Here is a 14,799-nt window from a genome sequence, read left to right on the forward strand (position 1 = left end):
GGAAAAAGTGAAGCGCTGTGAATACTTTTCGGATGCACTGTATAGCAGGAGTTTTATTTGTTATTGAGGGATGTTGTACACAGTTGTTCCATCAACGTGCGCTTTCCGGCAGCTATCTCTTTCGCTGTTGCATGCTGTCTTCGTGTTTATATCTGCGTCTCCCGCTGAACATGCTTAAAAGCAATATACAATATGGAACAGCCTTTCTGTATATATAACTGTGTATATATTCTGTATATATAACTGTATTCTGTGTATATAACCTACAAAATGTACAACAACATACTAATAACAAATTTGCATGATATTACAAAGATAATTATTTTAATAACACATTGTGCAGGTCAGTTACAGAAGTGTACTGTTGAGCTTAAATGCATGACAGTGTGAGCAGTGTGACTATTATAAATCCTTCATATCTGATAAAACATCAGTTGGTTGTCAAGAATGTCATTTTTTAAAGCTCTGTCTACTTGAGTACTCCATTATACTCCATTGAGACATACTTTCATGCACACATACTTGCAAACCATGTCATTGTTGCTATTTTAGAACTAAACAAATATTGCATCTTTCTCTGTAATGTTATTATATACAATGTCATAACTATAAACATGATCATCATGACCAGCATGATGTCATTGTTCATTAATTCTCTAATCCCTTACATTTGGAATTAGACAATATCAAACAAGTACCATTTAATACACAGTGTTTCTTCAGTTATAAGACCGTTGATAAGTAGAAACATTCATAACATACAATATTGTGAATCTCAGCTGTCAAGAACAGGTTTATGTCTTATTTCACCCTGAAATCAAAAGAAATACATTTTATTTTGCTTAAACGAAATGAAGCCTGTTTTTATGATCATTACGAGTTTTAGGACCCCCCCACTCTCATTACAGTAATGCATAAAAAATATCATTCTCCTTACCGTAATAAAAAAATAAAAAATAAAAATATAGATATATTATGTAATATAAGGCATCCTGTAGGTCCACAATTACAAAAAAACAAAAAACAAAAAAACAAAAAACACACAAACAAAAAATCCAGATGCATTACAGTAATTGCATATCAGGAGAAATGTGCTTAATTGTCATAAAAATAAAATAAATACAAATTAATGGTCCCAAAAATAGGCTTCTTTTTTTTTCATCCAATATATATATATTTTTCCCTTTTAATTATATTTGTTTAAAGAAAAAGTAGCCGGTTTTTAGAAACACAGATTTTTTTTTCTCATGAAAATAAAACACACACATTCTCATTACTGTAATTAAAAAAAAAAATTGATGCATTATTAAATGTATTATTTTTATACTTTTTTCACTGTAATACAAAACATAACTGTATTAGAGTAATCCGAATCGAATAAGAAGTACAAAAAGTAAAAGTACATAAGTAGTTAAAAAAAAAAGTAGAAAAAAAGTCCAGATGCATCACAGTAATGAGAAATCTCACTAAAAGTGTTGAATTGTCATGAAAACAATATTACAATGCAAATAATTTGAACAGGCTTCATTTTCTTTGAGCAAAACTTTTTTTATTTTTTATTTTTTATTTGATGTTGGGCTGAAATATGACCTGGACATATTTTTCGTTAGATTCAACCATTGTTCTTAAATAAGCAGGTCTTTTGTTTTTCCTCCATGACAGATGCAACCAGTCTGTCTATCGTCCCAAAACTATATTTTTAAATACTTGGCCAGTGTCTTTGGCATTCTTCAGCTGATCATAATCCATGAGTGTCTGATGCAGTCTCAGGTTGTGCTTCTGCGGTCCCCGTCCGTGATCATGCCGTATGGGCGCAGACGGCCTTTAAGTTCTGAGCGCTAGCATTGGAGGCTGAGCAGCAGGTTTATTTGCTTAGTTTGAGCCAGTCTCTCCAGGGCGACCCGTTCTGCTCCGAGCTCATCTCTGATATGGTGGATGGGGAACACGACGGTCGTCTGGATTTATGCAGGAAAGACATGTGACCAGTTGATCTCTTCTGAGGCAGTTGTTCTGTCTGCTGTTGACTCCTCAACTGTTGATTTATGATAATCTGGATATCATCCTGAGAGGTACACAGAAAAAAATTATTAATGGTACAGCAGCAACTTCAGCAAGCCAGAGTACAGTAGGGCTGTCGACAGGGCTTACTTTAGGAGTACACTACCATATCGAGGAATTGGTTATGCTTTGTGAATATGCTAATAAATTCACTCAAAATAACATCAGTACACAATATATTATTATAATTTCTTTATCTCTTCTTTTATCTTCTCTCATGCAGCACTGTGACAGCACATCAATCAGCTGCATTTTCTAAAGTGAACAGCAGGGGGAGACAGAGTCTAACCAGCACAAACTCTGCAAACCCAACCACACTATTCAGAGGCATTGCTTAGGTGATCCAATAATGAACACCACCGGGTGTGGTGGTGGTGTAGTGGGCTAAAGCACATAACTGGTAAGGTTGCTGGTTCAATCCCCACAGCCACCACAATTGTGTCCTTGAGCAAGGCACTTAACTCCAGGCTGCTCTGGGGATATTGTCCCTGTAATAAGTACACTGTAAGTCGCTTTGGATAAAAGCATCTGCCAAATGCATAAATGTAAATGTAAACAATTTCCGTCTGCTAAATCAATATGACAAATAGCAGGAAACAAACTGCAAGCATCAATTATTGGAATTCAGAGACGTAGTGATAGACTTTGTTAATAACTGAAAAATGGGCCAAAATATGAGCCGTCTCAGTTAATGTGCAGCAGATGGCAACCATATGTCAAAATCTCTGTGACAGCAACAGAGTCTGTAAACAGAAAAACAAGGGTCAGGTGGTCTACCTGTCAATCGATTTTGATTAAGGCAAGTGTGTTTTTGCAGTAACTAACCTGCCAGGCCTCCAGTTCTTGTGAAAGTTCTAGTTTGCGCTGAATGGCCTCCAGCAGCTGGTTGTTTAAACACATCATTTCATGTTTAGTCCTCAGCAGCTCTGCCTCCATCGCTGTCTTCCTGCATGAACGTAAAGCAAAACTCTGTCTTTTCTAGAAAAGTCAGGGCTCGAATTGAGGAGGGATGCCATCCCCCTTGTTGCAAGAAATACCAAATACCATCCCCTTTGTAAAACAACCATCGCCCCTTACCGTCCCCTTTAGATCAATTGTGTCATATATTACTTAGAACTAATCATGCAAGTAAAATATTGAATTCTCTACGTTTGATAAATAACAGACTTTAAATATTGGCGATTAGCTGACCAGAATTAGATTTTGACATGTTTGGAGTTGCTAGATTTCAAGAGGTGAAAATCCCCCATCAGATCTGTACACTTGCACAGTTTGGAAATATTCTGCCTGGGTGACGCTTTAGTTGTGCAATCTGGCAACCATGAGCGCGCGAGCTCTCTATCCACCGGCAAACAGGTATGTCGGAGTTTAGCGATGGGTTGACTTGCCCTTCTCAGTGTTCACAAGAAACTTACGCCACTGAAGGTAATGCAAGTTTTCAAAAGTTTCGCGGACTTGCAGAAATGGCAAAGAGAACAGTTAGAGGAAATCTTTTGTCTTTCTTTAAAAAGAAGAGAACAGAAAATTAGATATTGCTACAGAGTACAGTTACAACACATACATGTTTTTAATTTAAAACATTTTCGTGGTTTCACTCATAAACGCTTTTGTGCGTAGAACAACTTTTTGCACCACTGTTTAAGCATCCTTCATAGAAACAGCCCAGACGACTTCATTTAGTTTGGTTATTGGAGTAGAAACAAATGCGTGCAGTTTCTTTCATGATCAAAACATGGATTTTGTTCACAAAATTAATCATAAAATACAATAACAGAGGGTAACAGGTGTATATTATGGCCATGTTTAAGTCAATGACGTGACGCTCGTTTTTTATTAAACTAAAAATACATAAAAATGCAATTCACACTAAACGTTTTACTTGAATACACCTCTTAAGAATATTTTCAATTTTTTCTGGGGCTTAAAGTAAAATATGCCATGTGGTGTCCAGAAACAGAAAAAAGGCTCATTAAAAGCTGAAATTCTTGAAATAATAAATGTTAGCTTGACCAGACTGAACACAAAGATTACATTTCTAAGAACTTGCCATAAATGTTTTAATTTAAATTAGACTTTTATAAAGATTTCTTATTTTTAACTCCTCAGACAACCTTATTTGTCAATGACCCATAGCATTAGCGACCCCACCATCCCCTTTGAAACTGTTTTACAAATCGACCACTGAGAAAAGTGAAGTATAGAAATATGTCTATTAGAAAGAAATGCCACTCACATGACCAGTTCTATCATATCTATATTTACTTTCTCCTAAACATTTATACTGATCACAGTTCTAAGTAAATGCTCAATATTTACTTAGCAATGGCATCATCACGGTCCTTTATGGCCTGTTGAATGACTTCCTCATCCAGCACTGTCTCTGCACGCCGCTTGAGCTCGGTGTTCTCCGCTATAAGACGCTCATTCTGAGAGAGAAGAAAAATGAGTTTAATGGTTCTGAAACGTCTGACTAATGCTATTGTTGTGATCTTAATATTTCTTAAACAAGTGTAAGACATACAAGACATACAAGTGCAGCTTGGTCTGAAGATCATCTGAGTCAAATTTCATGATGATCGACAAAATTTGAAGGAGTAGCGAAAAATTTTTTCTTTAAAATTCGAAATGCCGGAAAATCTAGTCAGGCAGAAATTGAAACCATGGTATGCATTCGACTTGTCATGAACAAGGAATCAGAAGAAAAAAAGATAAATGACTTTTCTAGCCCACACGGTTCAAAAGTTATAAGTAAAATTGTAAATGCAAATTTGACCTGATGGTGGCACTAGACGGTTTGAGATTGAGATCCCAAATTTGCTACCAGGAATGTTCAGACTCTCCCTTATCTGTGTGCCAAATTATACAACTTTTTACCAAAAACTACTGTTCTATGGGCTGACATATACTTCTATGGCAGAATAGAAATAATAGGCTAATAAGAAACAAGAAAAAAAAAAATTCATGTTGACATTTAAAACATGGGTTTAGAAAACAAACCATGCTTGCCTCATTAAATATTTTAGCTTTACAGAGTCACAGAAACTTTCACATGCTGTCTAGTTTCAGCATCTGAGCATTAAAAACAGTTGAAACTGTTGCACATTTCCATCAAACAAATTAACCGGAGTGATGAGGAGACAAATAAATTGACATTTAATCACGTACAGGATATGAATTATAGATATCCATAATTCAATTTTCACTTGTTTAAATGCTTATTCTTAGTGATGGAATTACTACTAGTGAAAATGCACATTTTTGATAGCAATAATTACATTTGAAGTAGTAAAAAAAAGTGTTAATTCCATATTCACGGAAATGCCCATTTCTTTTTTTTTTTTTTAAATGGATTTTCAACTAGCAAAAAACCAACATTATTATTAATATCTGCTAAAAACTGCTTTTTTACTAGTAGAATTTCACAATGATCTCTCATGCACTCCTGTTCGAAATGCAATTAAAAATAAATAAATAAAAATATGTCTTACTATTTGAAATCCCAAATGCACATATCAGCTTCTTGCTAGTAAAAATAAAAATAAAATGATATCAATAATTACAATTTTATAGTTCAAATGTCCATTCATGATATCAACAATTGAATTACAACTAGTAAAAATGCTAATTTTTGATATCTGTTTATTTTTTTAACATGTTCCATTTGGGGTTTCAGATTTCCGGAAATGGATTTTACAGTAGAAATCATTGAATTAAAGAGTATTAAAGATATCTTAACAGGCTTTCTAACTAGTTACAATGACATCATAGATATCTGAAATGAACATTGCCACTAGGGAAAACCAAATTACAGATGTAAAAAATTTGCATTTTTACTAGTAGTACTGTGTGGCAGGGCGGAGGGCGGGGCCAGATTGTGATTCTGCACACCCGGTCCCTAATTAGGCTGATGAAGCCCGAGAGGGATAAAGGTGACCAGAGACGGTGGTGCGACAGAGAGAGAGAGTTACGGGCAGCTGCCCGACACCTGTGTGTGTGTCTGTTGGTTCAGTTATGGATTAAAATATTATTTATACTGTCAAGCCGGTTCTCACCTCCTCCTTTCCATTGAACTGTGTTACACTGGTACCGCAACCCGGGAAGGAGGAGGGATGCGCCGTAGTAGAGTCCTCGCCACTACCATCCACCCCAACGGAACAGCCACGGCCATCCGCCGACTGCGAGGGGAGGAGGGGCTCCTAACCGACCGCCTGGAGTGGTCAGGGCCGCTGAGAGGGGCGGAGGAGACCCCTACCAGCCGCTGAAACACGGGGGGGATGTATGTCATGCCGGGGGCTCCCAGGCCTGAGAGAACAAGGGAGGAATGTGACAGGGTGGAGGGCGGGCCGGGTCGTGATTCCACACACCCGGCCCCTAATTAGGCTGATGAAGCCCGAGAGAGATAAAGCCAACCGGAGACGGTGGTGCGACAGAGAGAGAGCCGATTCTCAAGCCGATTCTCGCCGCCTCCTTTCCACTGAACTGTGTTACATACTGTAATTCAATTGTTGATACTAGGAATGGACATTTGAACCAGTACAGATGTAAATATTGAAATAAAAATGTATGGTTTTACTAGTTAGTACATTGCTAAAATGTGAAATAGTAATTTAAAATAGTAAGAAATGAATATATATATATATATATATATATATATATATATATATATATATATATATATATATATATATATATATATATATACACACATACATACAGTACTGTGCAAAAATCTTAGGCACATAAGATGTTTCACAAAAGCATTTGTCTTGAGATGGTTATTTATATCTTCAGCTTTAGTGTGTCAATAGGAAATATAAATGTTAGAAAAGATTAGAATAGAAGAACCATCAACATTTTTGACCTAATATTGACCTTAACCATCTGGGGTCGACGGACGTGCCGGCGTGTCCTGCTGGATTTTTTCCTCATAACAGCGGAAACGACTTAAAATACTCCATCATTTTTGGGCATACAGATATGTGTAAGACATCATTAGAGACTATAAAGGGTCTACTTTTATTTCTGTACACTCACAATAACAACAAAACCTTGTGCTTTTGTAAAATAAATAAAATAAACAGGGTGGGCTTTCAGCAGTCTCTGTCACCGCGGGCATCTTTCTGAAACACGTCACAATAATGAACTGGAACTCTGCGAATATTTATCACACAAACATGAAACATATGTCTAAAGAAAGCTTAAAATGTCTACTTTTAAATAAAACAATTCAAATTTAAAACAAATATTCTCCTGCAATGTAATCTGAATGAAACAAAGTAATGTACAGTTTCTCCTGGCTCAGCTAATTATCGCTAATGTGATCACACCCACCAGCAGAGCGCGCTATTCATACGGTAATGTGCTGAGGAGATCAATGCAAATGGTAAACGCCCCCAACAGTGCCTTAAAAACATCAAGTTCATTCACTTTTCTGCGCGTTTGGAAGATGGCATGCTACACAGGTGAGGAAGCTCCTGGATAGTGACGAAGAATTCACATTTTCCTCAGAAGAAAAGCGGAAATCCGAAGATAAACATTTGCATTTTGAAGAGTGACTTGATCCAGCCGAGGATACAATTTTGGATGAGTAAGTCATTTAGTTTGACTTACATATTAGTTGACATGCTGTTTTATATAAACGTACATATTTTACTAGTTGGATTATTTCGAGACTTGTCAGCCAGGATTCAGAGTATTGAAATTTGAAATATGTCCTAATAGGCAAGTTTTAGTTACATTTAAATGTTATTTATGCTAAAGCAGGTTTTTCAATTGTATGCTGTATGATATAAATATGATATGTAATATGATATAAAAATAATATGAATGTTTAGATTAGATTTTAACTAGTGTTTATGCTGCCTTATTATAATCAACAAAGCTCGTGCTTGCAAATATCTGTTCGGGTGTAAATGTGTAAAATGTGCTGTAAATATGCCCATATTAGAAAATCAGCATATTAGAATGATTTCTGAAGGATCATGTGAAACTGAAGACTGCAGTAATGATGCTGAAAATTCAGCTTTGATCACAGGAATAAATTGCATTTTACAATATATTCAAATAGAAAGTTATTTTAAATTGTAAAAATATTTCACAATATCACTGTTTTTGCTCTATTTTGGATCAAATAAATGCAGCCTTGGTGAGCAGAAGAGACTTCTTTTAAAAACTTTAAAAAATCTTACAGATCTAAAACTTTTAAATGGTAGTGTAGGTCTAAAGTTTTTAAGTAAAGTCTTTATGTAAAGAAAATGTATAGTCAGATTAATTTTTAACTTAAACTTGATTTTGCGAATAAGCTACAAACAATACATTCAATCATTAAGTCTCCTCACATTCATTCTCTATCAGGGGAGGGGTCTTTGTCTCCTCATGATCATCCACGCCTCCTCGCATATGGCCTTTCTAACACTAAAAGTGTCTTACAAAAGTTAAATGACTATATTGTTTTGTATGAATGAGTGATCAGGATGGTTTTCACATCATTTTTGTAGCAAAAACTCTAGGCTACAAGATCCAGTTCTCAAAAGTCTTGTGAACAAATGTTTAGTATGTGTTATATGGCCTTATTTCAGTGACTTAAAATTTTTGTTTTTTCAAAAACCACGCATAAACGTTATTTCTCAAAAATACAAACATGTACATACATGTTGTTCACATATTATTGTAGCCCAGTTTGTGCTGAATACAGTGTTATCAGACTTTAGCCATTAATATGTTTTTAAGCAACTGAAAAAAGCACAAATGTCAAGGCATGTCAAAACTTCTCCATGGCCCAAAACACCCTCAGACCCCAGAGGGTTAAGACATGCCAGTCTATTGCATACTGTGGCAACTCAAAAACAAACACAAAGACAATGTTAAGCTTAATTTAAATAACCAAACAGCTTTCAGCAGTGTTTGATATAATGGCAAGTGATTTTATAGTACCAAATTAGCAATTTAGCATGATTACTCAAGGATAAGGTGTTGGAGTGATGGCTGCTGGAAATGGGGACTGTCTAGATTTGATCAAAAATGACTTTTTTCAAATAGTGATGGTGCTGTTTTTTACATCAGTAATGTCCTGTCTACACTTTGTGATCAGTTGAATGCCACTTTGGTGAATTAAAGTACCAATTTCCTTCCAAAACAGCAAAATCTGTACATTATTCCAAACTTTTGGCTGCCAGTGTATGTGATTGTGTTCTAAACAGGAGTGGATGACAGATCATTGTGAAATTCTGTTTTGGCTATTTTTTGTTATCTGGTCATGTAGTATTCTTTTCTGCCTGAAAGCAAGTATAACTGAGACTCAAAACAAACGCACTACTTGACTCTATTTCGAAAGTGTCTAAAGACAATTGAGAATCCTTGTAAGAAGCACAGAGAATCTTTGCTAAAAGATTCCTCAGGCTTTGCCAGGCACTACAAACAACGAGCAGGAAACCGACCCCAGGTCAGTGGCAGTGCTATTGGGCTGTTATTAGTTGCGTCTGAAAGCTTGAATGCATGAGGAATGGTCACCTGATCCCGAATCTCCTGCAGCCATTTGGTGTTCTCACATGGATCGCTCACTGCTCCCACAATGGATTTCCTCATGTCCTGCAGACACATACGATACGCAAGTTCAGCACTGCATGGCAGTCAGCCCAGGTGATTCAGTGAAGTGTCCTTTTATTAGAGGCTGATGGCAGGGCGTATCTGTCTGCAGCATCAGTATCAGGTAACACAATTATGAGCCTCTATTCCATCTCTCTTTCTGTTTCTCTCTCTCAATTGCTCCCTCTAACTACATTTGTGGCTTCATTGATGCGTGAACACACCCTGACCTGAACAATTCACTCTGACGCAATTCCCACTTCAATGCAAACAGCAGCACTCAATTACAGAAAACCAGGCCATCAAACAATGTCAACTGGGCAAAACTAGGACAACAATGCATTATCAATAGCTTAGTGGAAATTGTATTAGAGTTGGGGTACTCGAGTTCAGACTTGGACTCGAGACAGTCATGTCGAGATGTAACTTCTCAGCGTGTGCTAATTACTACTGTGTTGACTCATTATTTTCCCAAACCAGTCGGCAGATAGAAACAAAAAGAAATCTCAGTATATATTATTTCTTTAGATAAGGATAATTTTAGATAAAAGTAAACTAAATTGAAAGGACAAATTGAAAATGAAGTAGAACTAAAAAACAAAATTCAAATTCGAAACAATAATAACTCTGGTTGTAATGACTAACACAGCTTTCACTTTCTTTAATCTACACTATATTGCCAAAAGTATTCACTCACCCATCCAAATAATTGAATTCAAGTGTTCCAATCACTTCCATGGCCACAGGTGTATAAAATGAAGCACCTAGGCATGCAGACTGCTTCTACAAACATTTGTGAAAGAATGGGCCGCTCTCAGGAGCTCAGTGAATTCCAGCGTGGTACTGTGATAGGATGCCACCTGTGCAACAAGTCCAGTCGTGAAATTTCCTCGCTACTAAATATTCCACAGTCAACTGTCAGTGGTATTATAACAAAGTGGAAGCGATTGGGAATGACAGCAACTCAGCCACGAAGTGGTAGGCCATGTAAAATGACAGAGCGGGGTCAGCGGATGCTGAGGCGCATAGTGCGCAGATGTCGCCAACTTTCTGCAGAGTCAATCGCTACAGACCTCCAAAGTTCATATGGACTTCAGATTAGCTCAAGAACAGTGCGTAGAGAGCTTCATGGAATGGGTTTCCATGGCCGAGCAGCTGCATCCAAGCCATACATCACCAAGTGCAATGCAAAGCGTTGGATGCAGTGGTGAAAAGCACGCCGCCACTGGACTCTAGAGCAGTGGAGACGCGTTCTCTGGAGTGACGAATCACGCTTCTCCATCTGGCAATCTGATGGACGAGTCTGGGCTTGGCGGTTGCCAGGAGAACGGTACTTGTCTGACTGCATTGTGCCAACTGTGAAGTTTGGTGGAGGGGGATTATGGTGTGGGGTTGTTTTTCAGGAGCTGGGCTTGGCCCCTTAGTTCCAGTGAAAGGAACTCTGAATGCTTCAGCATACCAAGAGATTTTGGACAATTCCATGCTCCCAACTTTGTGGGAACAGTTTGGGGATGGCCCCTTCCTGTTCCAACATGACTGCGCACCAGTGCACAAAGCAAGGTCCATAAAGACATGGATGAGTGAGTTTGGTGTGGAAGAACTTGACTGGCCTGCACAGAGTCCTGACCTCAACCCGACAGAGCACCTTTGGGATGAATTAGAGCGAAGACTGCGAGCCAGGCCTTCTCGTCCAACATCAGTGTCTGACCTCATAAATGCGCTTCTGGAAGAATGGTCAAAAATTCCCATAAACGCTAAACCTTGTAGAAAGCCTTCCCAGAAGAGTTGAAGCTGTTATAGCTGCAAAGGGTGGGCCGATGTCATATTAAACCCTATGGATTAAGAATGGGATGTCACTTAAGTTCATATGCGTCTAAAGGCAGATGAGCGAATACTTTTGGCAATATAGTGTATGTTTGAGTGGAGGGGGAAAAGCAACTAATTGAAATGTCAACAGAACGCAATAAGAAGTGTGCTGAAGGACAGTTTGTCTTCATGTACCTAAAGCATATGCTTTCATTCTGAAACCACTTTGAAATTTGTTCAGCAGGATACTAATCATAAAATATAGAGGTGTTTTTGTTACATTTATATTGACCATTGTGTTTTCTTAGTTCTGAAAGTTAAAATAAGCTTAAAATATTGATGTTGAGTTTACGGTTACAATTTGAATTCAGATTCATGAACAGATTCATTCGGACTCGGACTCGCCTCGGACTCGACTGTTTAATGACTCGGACTCGACTAAGGTGGACTCAAACCCAACACTAAATTGTATAATAACCAAACATTTTTGTCCATTAATAATGTAGCATTACATTGTGTGATATCTAACTCTTAATTTTGTAAATTTATAATAATACATTTTTGAGCTCACAGAAGGTGTTCCCATGTATGCTGGACACTTGTTGACTGTTTTTCTTCACTTTGCACATTAATTAACCCTTACCTAACCTAACCCTAACAAATATTTTTATTTTATATAGACATTCATATGTTGGCACAATGTATAGCCATCTACAACTAATTAATAAAAAATAAAAAATAAAATAATAATAAGCATAATTCTTCGTAATAAAAGATTTTAACCCTTGTGCGACCTTATTTTTCAATGATTTTGGCTGTGTTAATGCCAACGGCATAAATTATGCCAAAGGTGTGTATTTTTTGGGAAATTTTGATATTTCAACCTCAGTTCCTATAATACATCTATAATACACTGTGTACACAAAATAGTTACACTCAGGACCTTCAGGACAAAAATGTCCCCATTGAAACCCATTAAAACTGCAATATTTGATCCCAGTGCCATTAAAGTATGAAATCATGAATTCTATGATATTATGCTTTCATTCTGGAGCCCTGGCTTCAAAATTTACATTTGCAATATTTTCCACCAGATGGCACCATTTTTCTCATGTTTAGCCTATGGAGCAAATACATGCTTTTTTCCTATTTTCTGTTTGCTGTATTATAGAGCACTGCAGGCCAACTGAATAAATGATGCAGCTATAATTGTGTGGGTGTGTTGGTATGGATGTCAGAGTATGTTTTGTATGTGTATTGAGAAGTGTGTAAAAAACAACAGTGGCATTATGTAAACAAACTGGTATTTAAAGGGTTAAAATCCTGAAAATGAATGAATATTTGGTAGTTATGATCAGAACTGATTTTGGTTAAAAAAAATTAACTCATTGAAAGTGGAAAATAATATTAATATATAATATTATTATGGTAGTTTTTTTGACACAGACATTTTTGTCCTCTACGGACCTCTGAGTAACTTTTTTTATTGACGCACAAGGGTTAAAGATAACGAGAAACAAATTAAATCAAGTGTGTCCAAATCTATAAAAAAATTTATTAAATTAAATTAGCACTTTCATTTGACACAATATTTACTTAAAATTCTCTCAAAAAAAGATCTGAAAACAGGAAATGTATACTCTTTCATTCAGAGTTTTGACTTTTGCTAATTGGCCAATGCTGATATTCACAAGATGATCAAATATCATCCAATTAATTGCACTTGCTAAAATCTCATTCTGTTACTAATAAACAGTAAGGTAAGTTCATTTGAAACTGAAGCTACAAGCCATGAAGGTTCCATTGTAAATGTCTCACTGTAACCTCAATTTTTGCTTTTTTTTTTTTTAAAAGGAGGGACAAGGCAAAATACATTTTTGTGGTAATCAACATTATGCCACAAATGCTGTTGATTGAGCTTAACTTGTATTGAACCCGGAATATTCCTTTAAGGCTGCGCGGGACTCCAGTGAATCATTTATGTGAACTAGTTCAGTTACATAAACAACCTAAAACAACTGACTCCTTAAAATGAATCCTTATGCAACGTTAAATATAACAGAATTATTTATTTTAACCGGTTCATTTATACGAACTGTCCGAAAGGATGATTCACTTAAATGATTCGGTTTTCCCAGCACTACGAGAGAGAGGATGGTTTAGGTGAGTGTGATTTTACAAGCCATGAAGACAAATAAGTTGTAACTGATATGGTGTCAGGGAAGATGTATGCCAAAGTGTTTCAATGTGAATCAGTGTCATCTGTCCAAACAATTCAATTTGAGTTCCACTGAAATATGAGACGGTAACACAAATGGAAGAGCGGCAGATAACGTGTCAGCTATTGTCATGTAAGTGTCCCAAAGAAGTTTCACCTGTAGTGTATCACAGTGTGCGATTCTTTTTGCTGTTTGCTTCAGTTGCATCAGCATGCCCTGCAGGCTGTCATGCGAGTTGTGCTCAGCCTCTGAACTGCAGGTCACGGGTCGCAGTATTTCCAGGATGTAGTGCAATTCCTGGGAGACCTGCAGGAAAAGCGGTGCGTTTGTTTGACAGTACTTCTACTTCTGGCATTATCAGGTTACTGCAGGAGGGATTGTGTTAAATGCTTGAGTGGATCACCTGTTCTCTGTCCAGACTCCAGCCTGTGGGCTCCAGACTGTGCTCAAGCTCTGAGAGTAATGACGAGTCGTTGTGACTTTTCTCCTGGAGGGCCACTTCCTCCTGGAGCTCCTCGACCTGACAATGCAGCTCCTGAGCCCGAGAACGAACCACCTCCACCTCACGACAGGCCTCTGCCAGCTACCATCAAGATAAACACCTTAGCACTAATGTACAGTAGGGTCCAAAGTGAAAATGCTACTATTTTGCATTCTTTTAAAATATAAAACTCTGGTTTTTTTTTTTTATAACAAATTATATTGTCAGCATAACATTTTGAGTGAAAAGTTGAATTGAAAAATTGACATTAATTTCAGAATGTCTTAGTACTTGTATTTGGAATGTCCCTCTTTTGCTTTTAATGGCAGCAAGCACCTGAGCTGACATGTTTTCCAGCATGATTTGCGAATGTTCCAAGAGCATCTTGTGTGTGTTCAATGAAAACAAGGACATTTTACATTTTGTACATAGGGGTTAACATGATCTATGTCATTAATTTGCATACATTTGATTAGCGACACATGTAGAAAGAGTTCTGAATCTTAAGTATTTAACCTCATAACTCATCTTTGTTTTCACTTTGTCAAAAACCTTAAACTTCAAAGTGGTCTTAGAGTTTTGGACCACCCTGTACGTGGGTCACTGACAAATAAGGTTGTCCGAGATGATAAAAATAAGAAATCTTTTAAA

At 37.0% G+C, this 14,799-nt stretch overlaps 1 protein-coding gene across 2 annotated transcripts in view; it reads right to left on the reverse strand.

Annotated features, from left to right (window-relative positions):
* Positions 1 to 302: 302 nt before the first annotated feature.
* Positions 303 to 14,799, reverse strand: part of LOC127429492 (BICD family-like cargo adapter 1) — a 36,357-nt gene continuing 21,860 nt past the window's right edge. Inside the window, exons 5-10 of one of the 2 annotated variants that reach the window (XM_051678531.1) lie at positions 14,071 to 14,250; positions 13,824 to 13,973; positions 9,568 to 9,645; positions 4,375 to 4,484; positions 2,884 to 3,004; positions 303 to 2,062 (exon numbers count right to left, since the gene is read on the reverse strand). In XM_051678531.1, coding sequence (XP_051534491.1) covers positions 1,865 to 2,062; positions 2,884 to 3,004; positions 4,375 to 4,484; positions 9,568 to 9,645; positions 13,824 to 13,973; positions 14,071 to 14,250 — 837 coding nt within the window. In that variant the 3' untranslated portion in view covers positions 303 to 1,864. The remainder of the gene's footprint in view (positions 2,063 to 2,883; positions 3,005 to 4,374; positions 4,485 to 9,567; positions 9,646 to 13,823; positions 13,974 to 14,070; positions 14,251 to 14,799) is intronic. The other variant, XM_051678532.1, reaches the window with a different exon arrangement.

The sequence above is a fragment of the Myxocyprinus asiaticus genome, chromosome 39 (assembly GCF_019703515.2).
Source record: "Myxocyprinus asiaticus isolate MX2 ecotype Aquarium Trade chromosome 39, UBuf_Myxa_2, whole genome shotgun sequence".
Taxonomy (NCBI): domain Eukaryota; kingdom Metazoa; phylum Chordata; class Actinopteri; order Cypriniformes; family Catostomidae; genus Myxocyprinus; species Myxocyprinus asiaticus.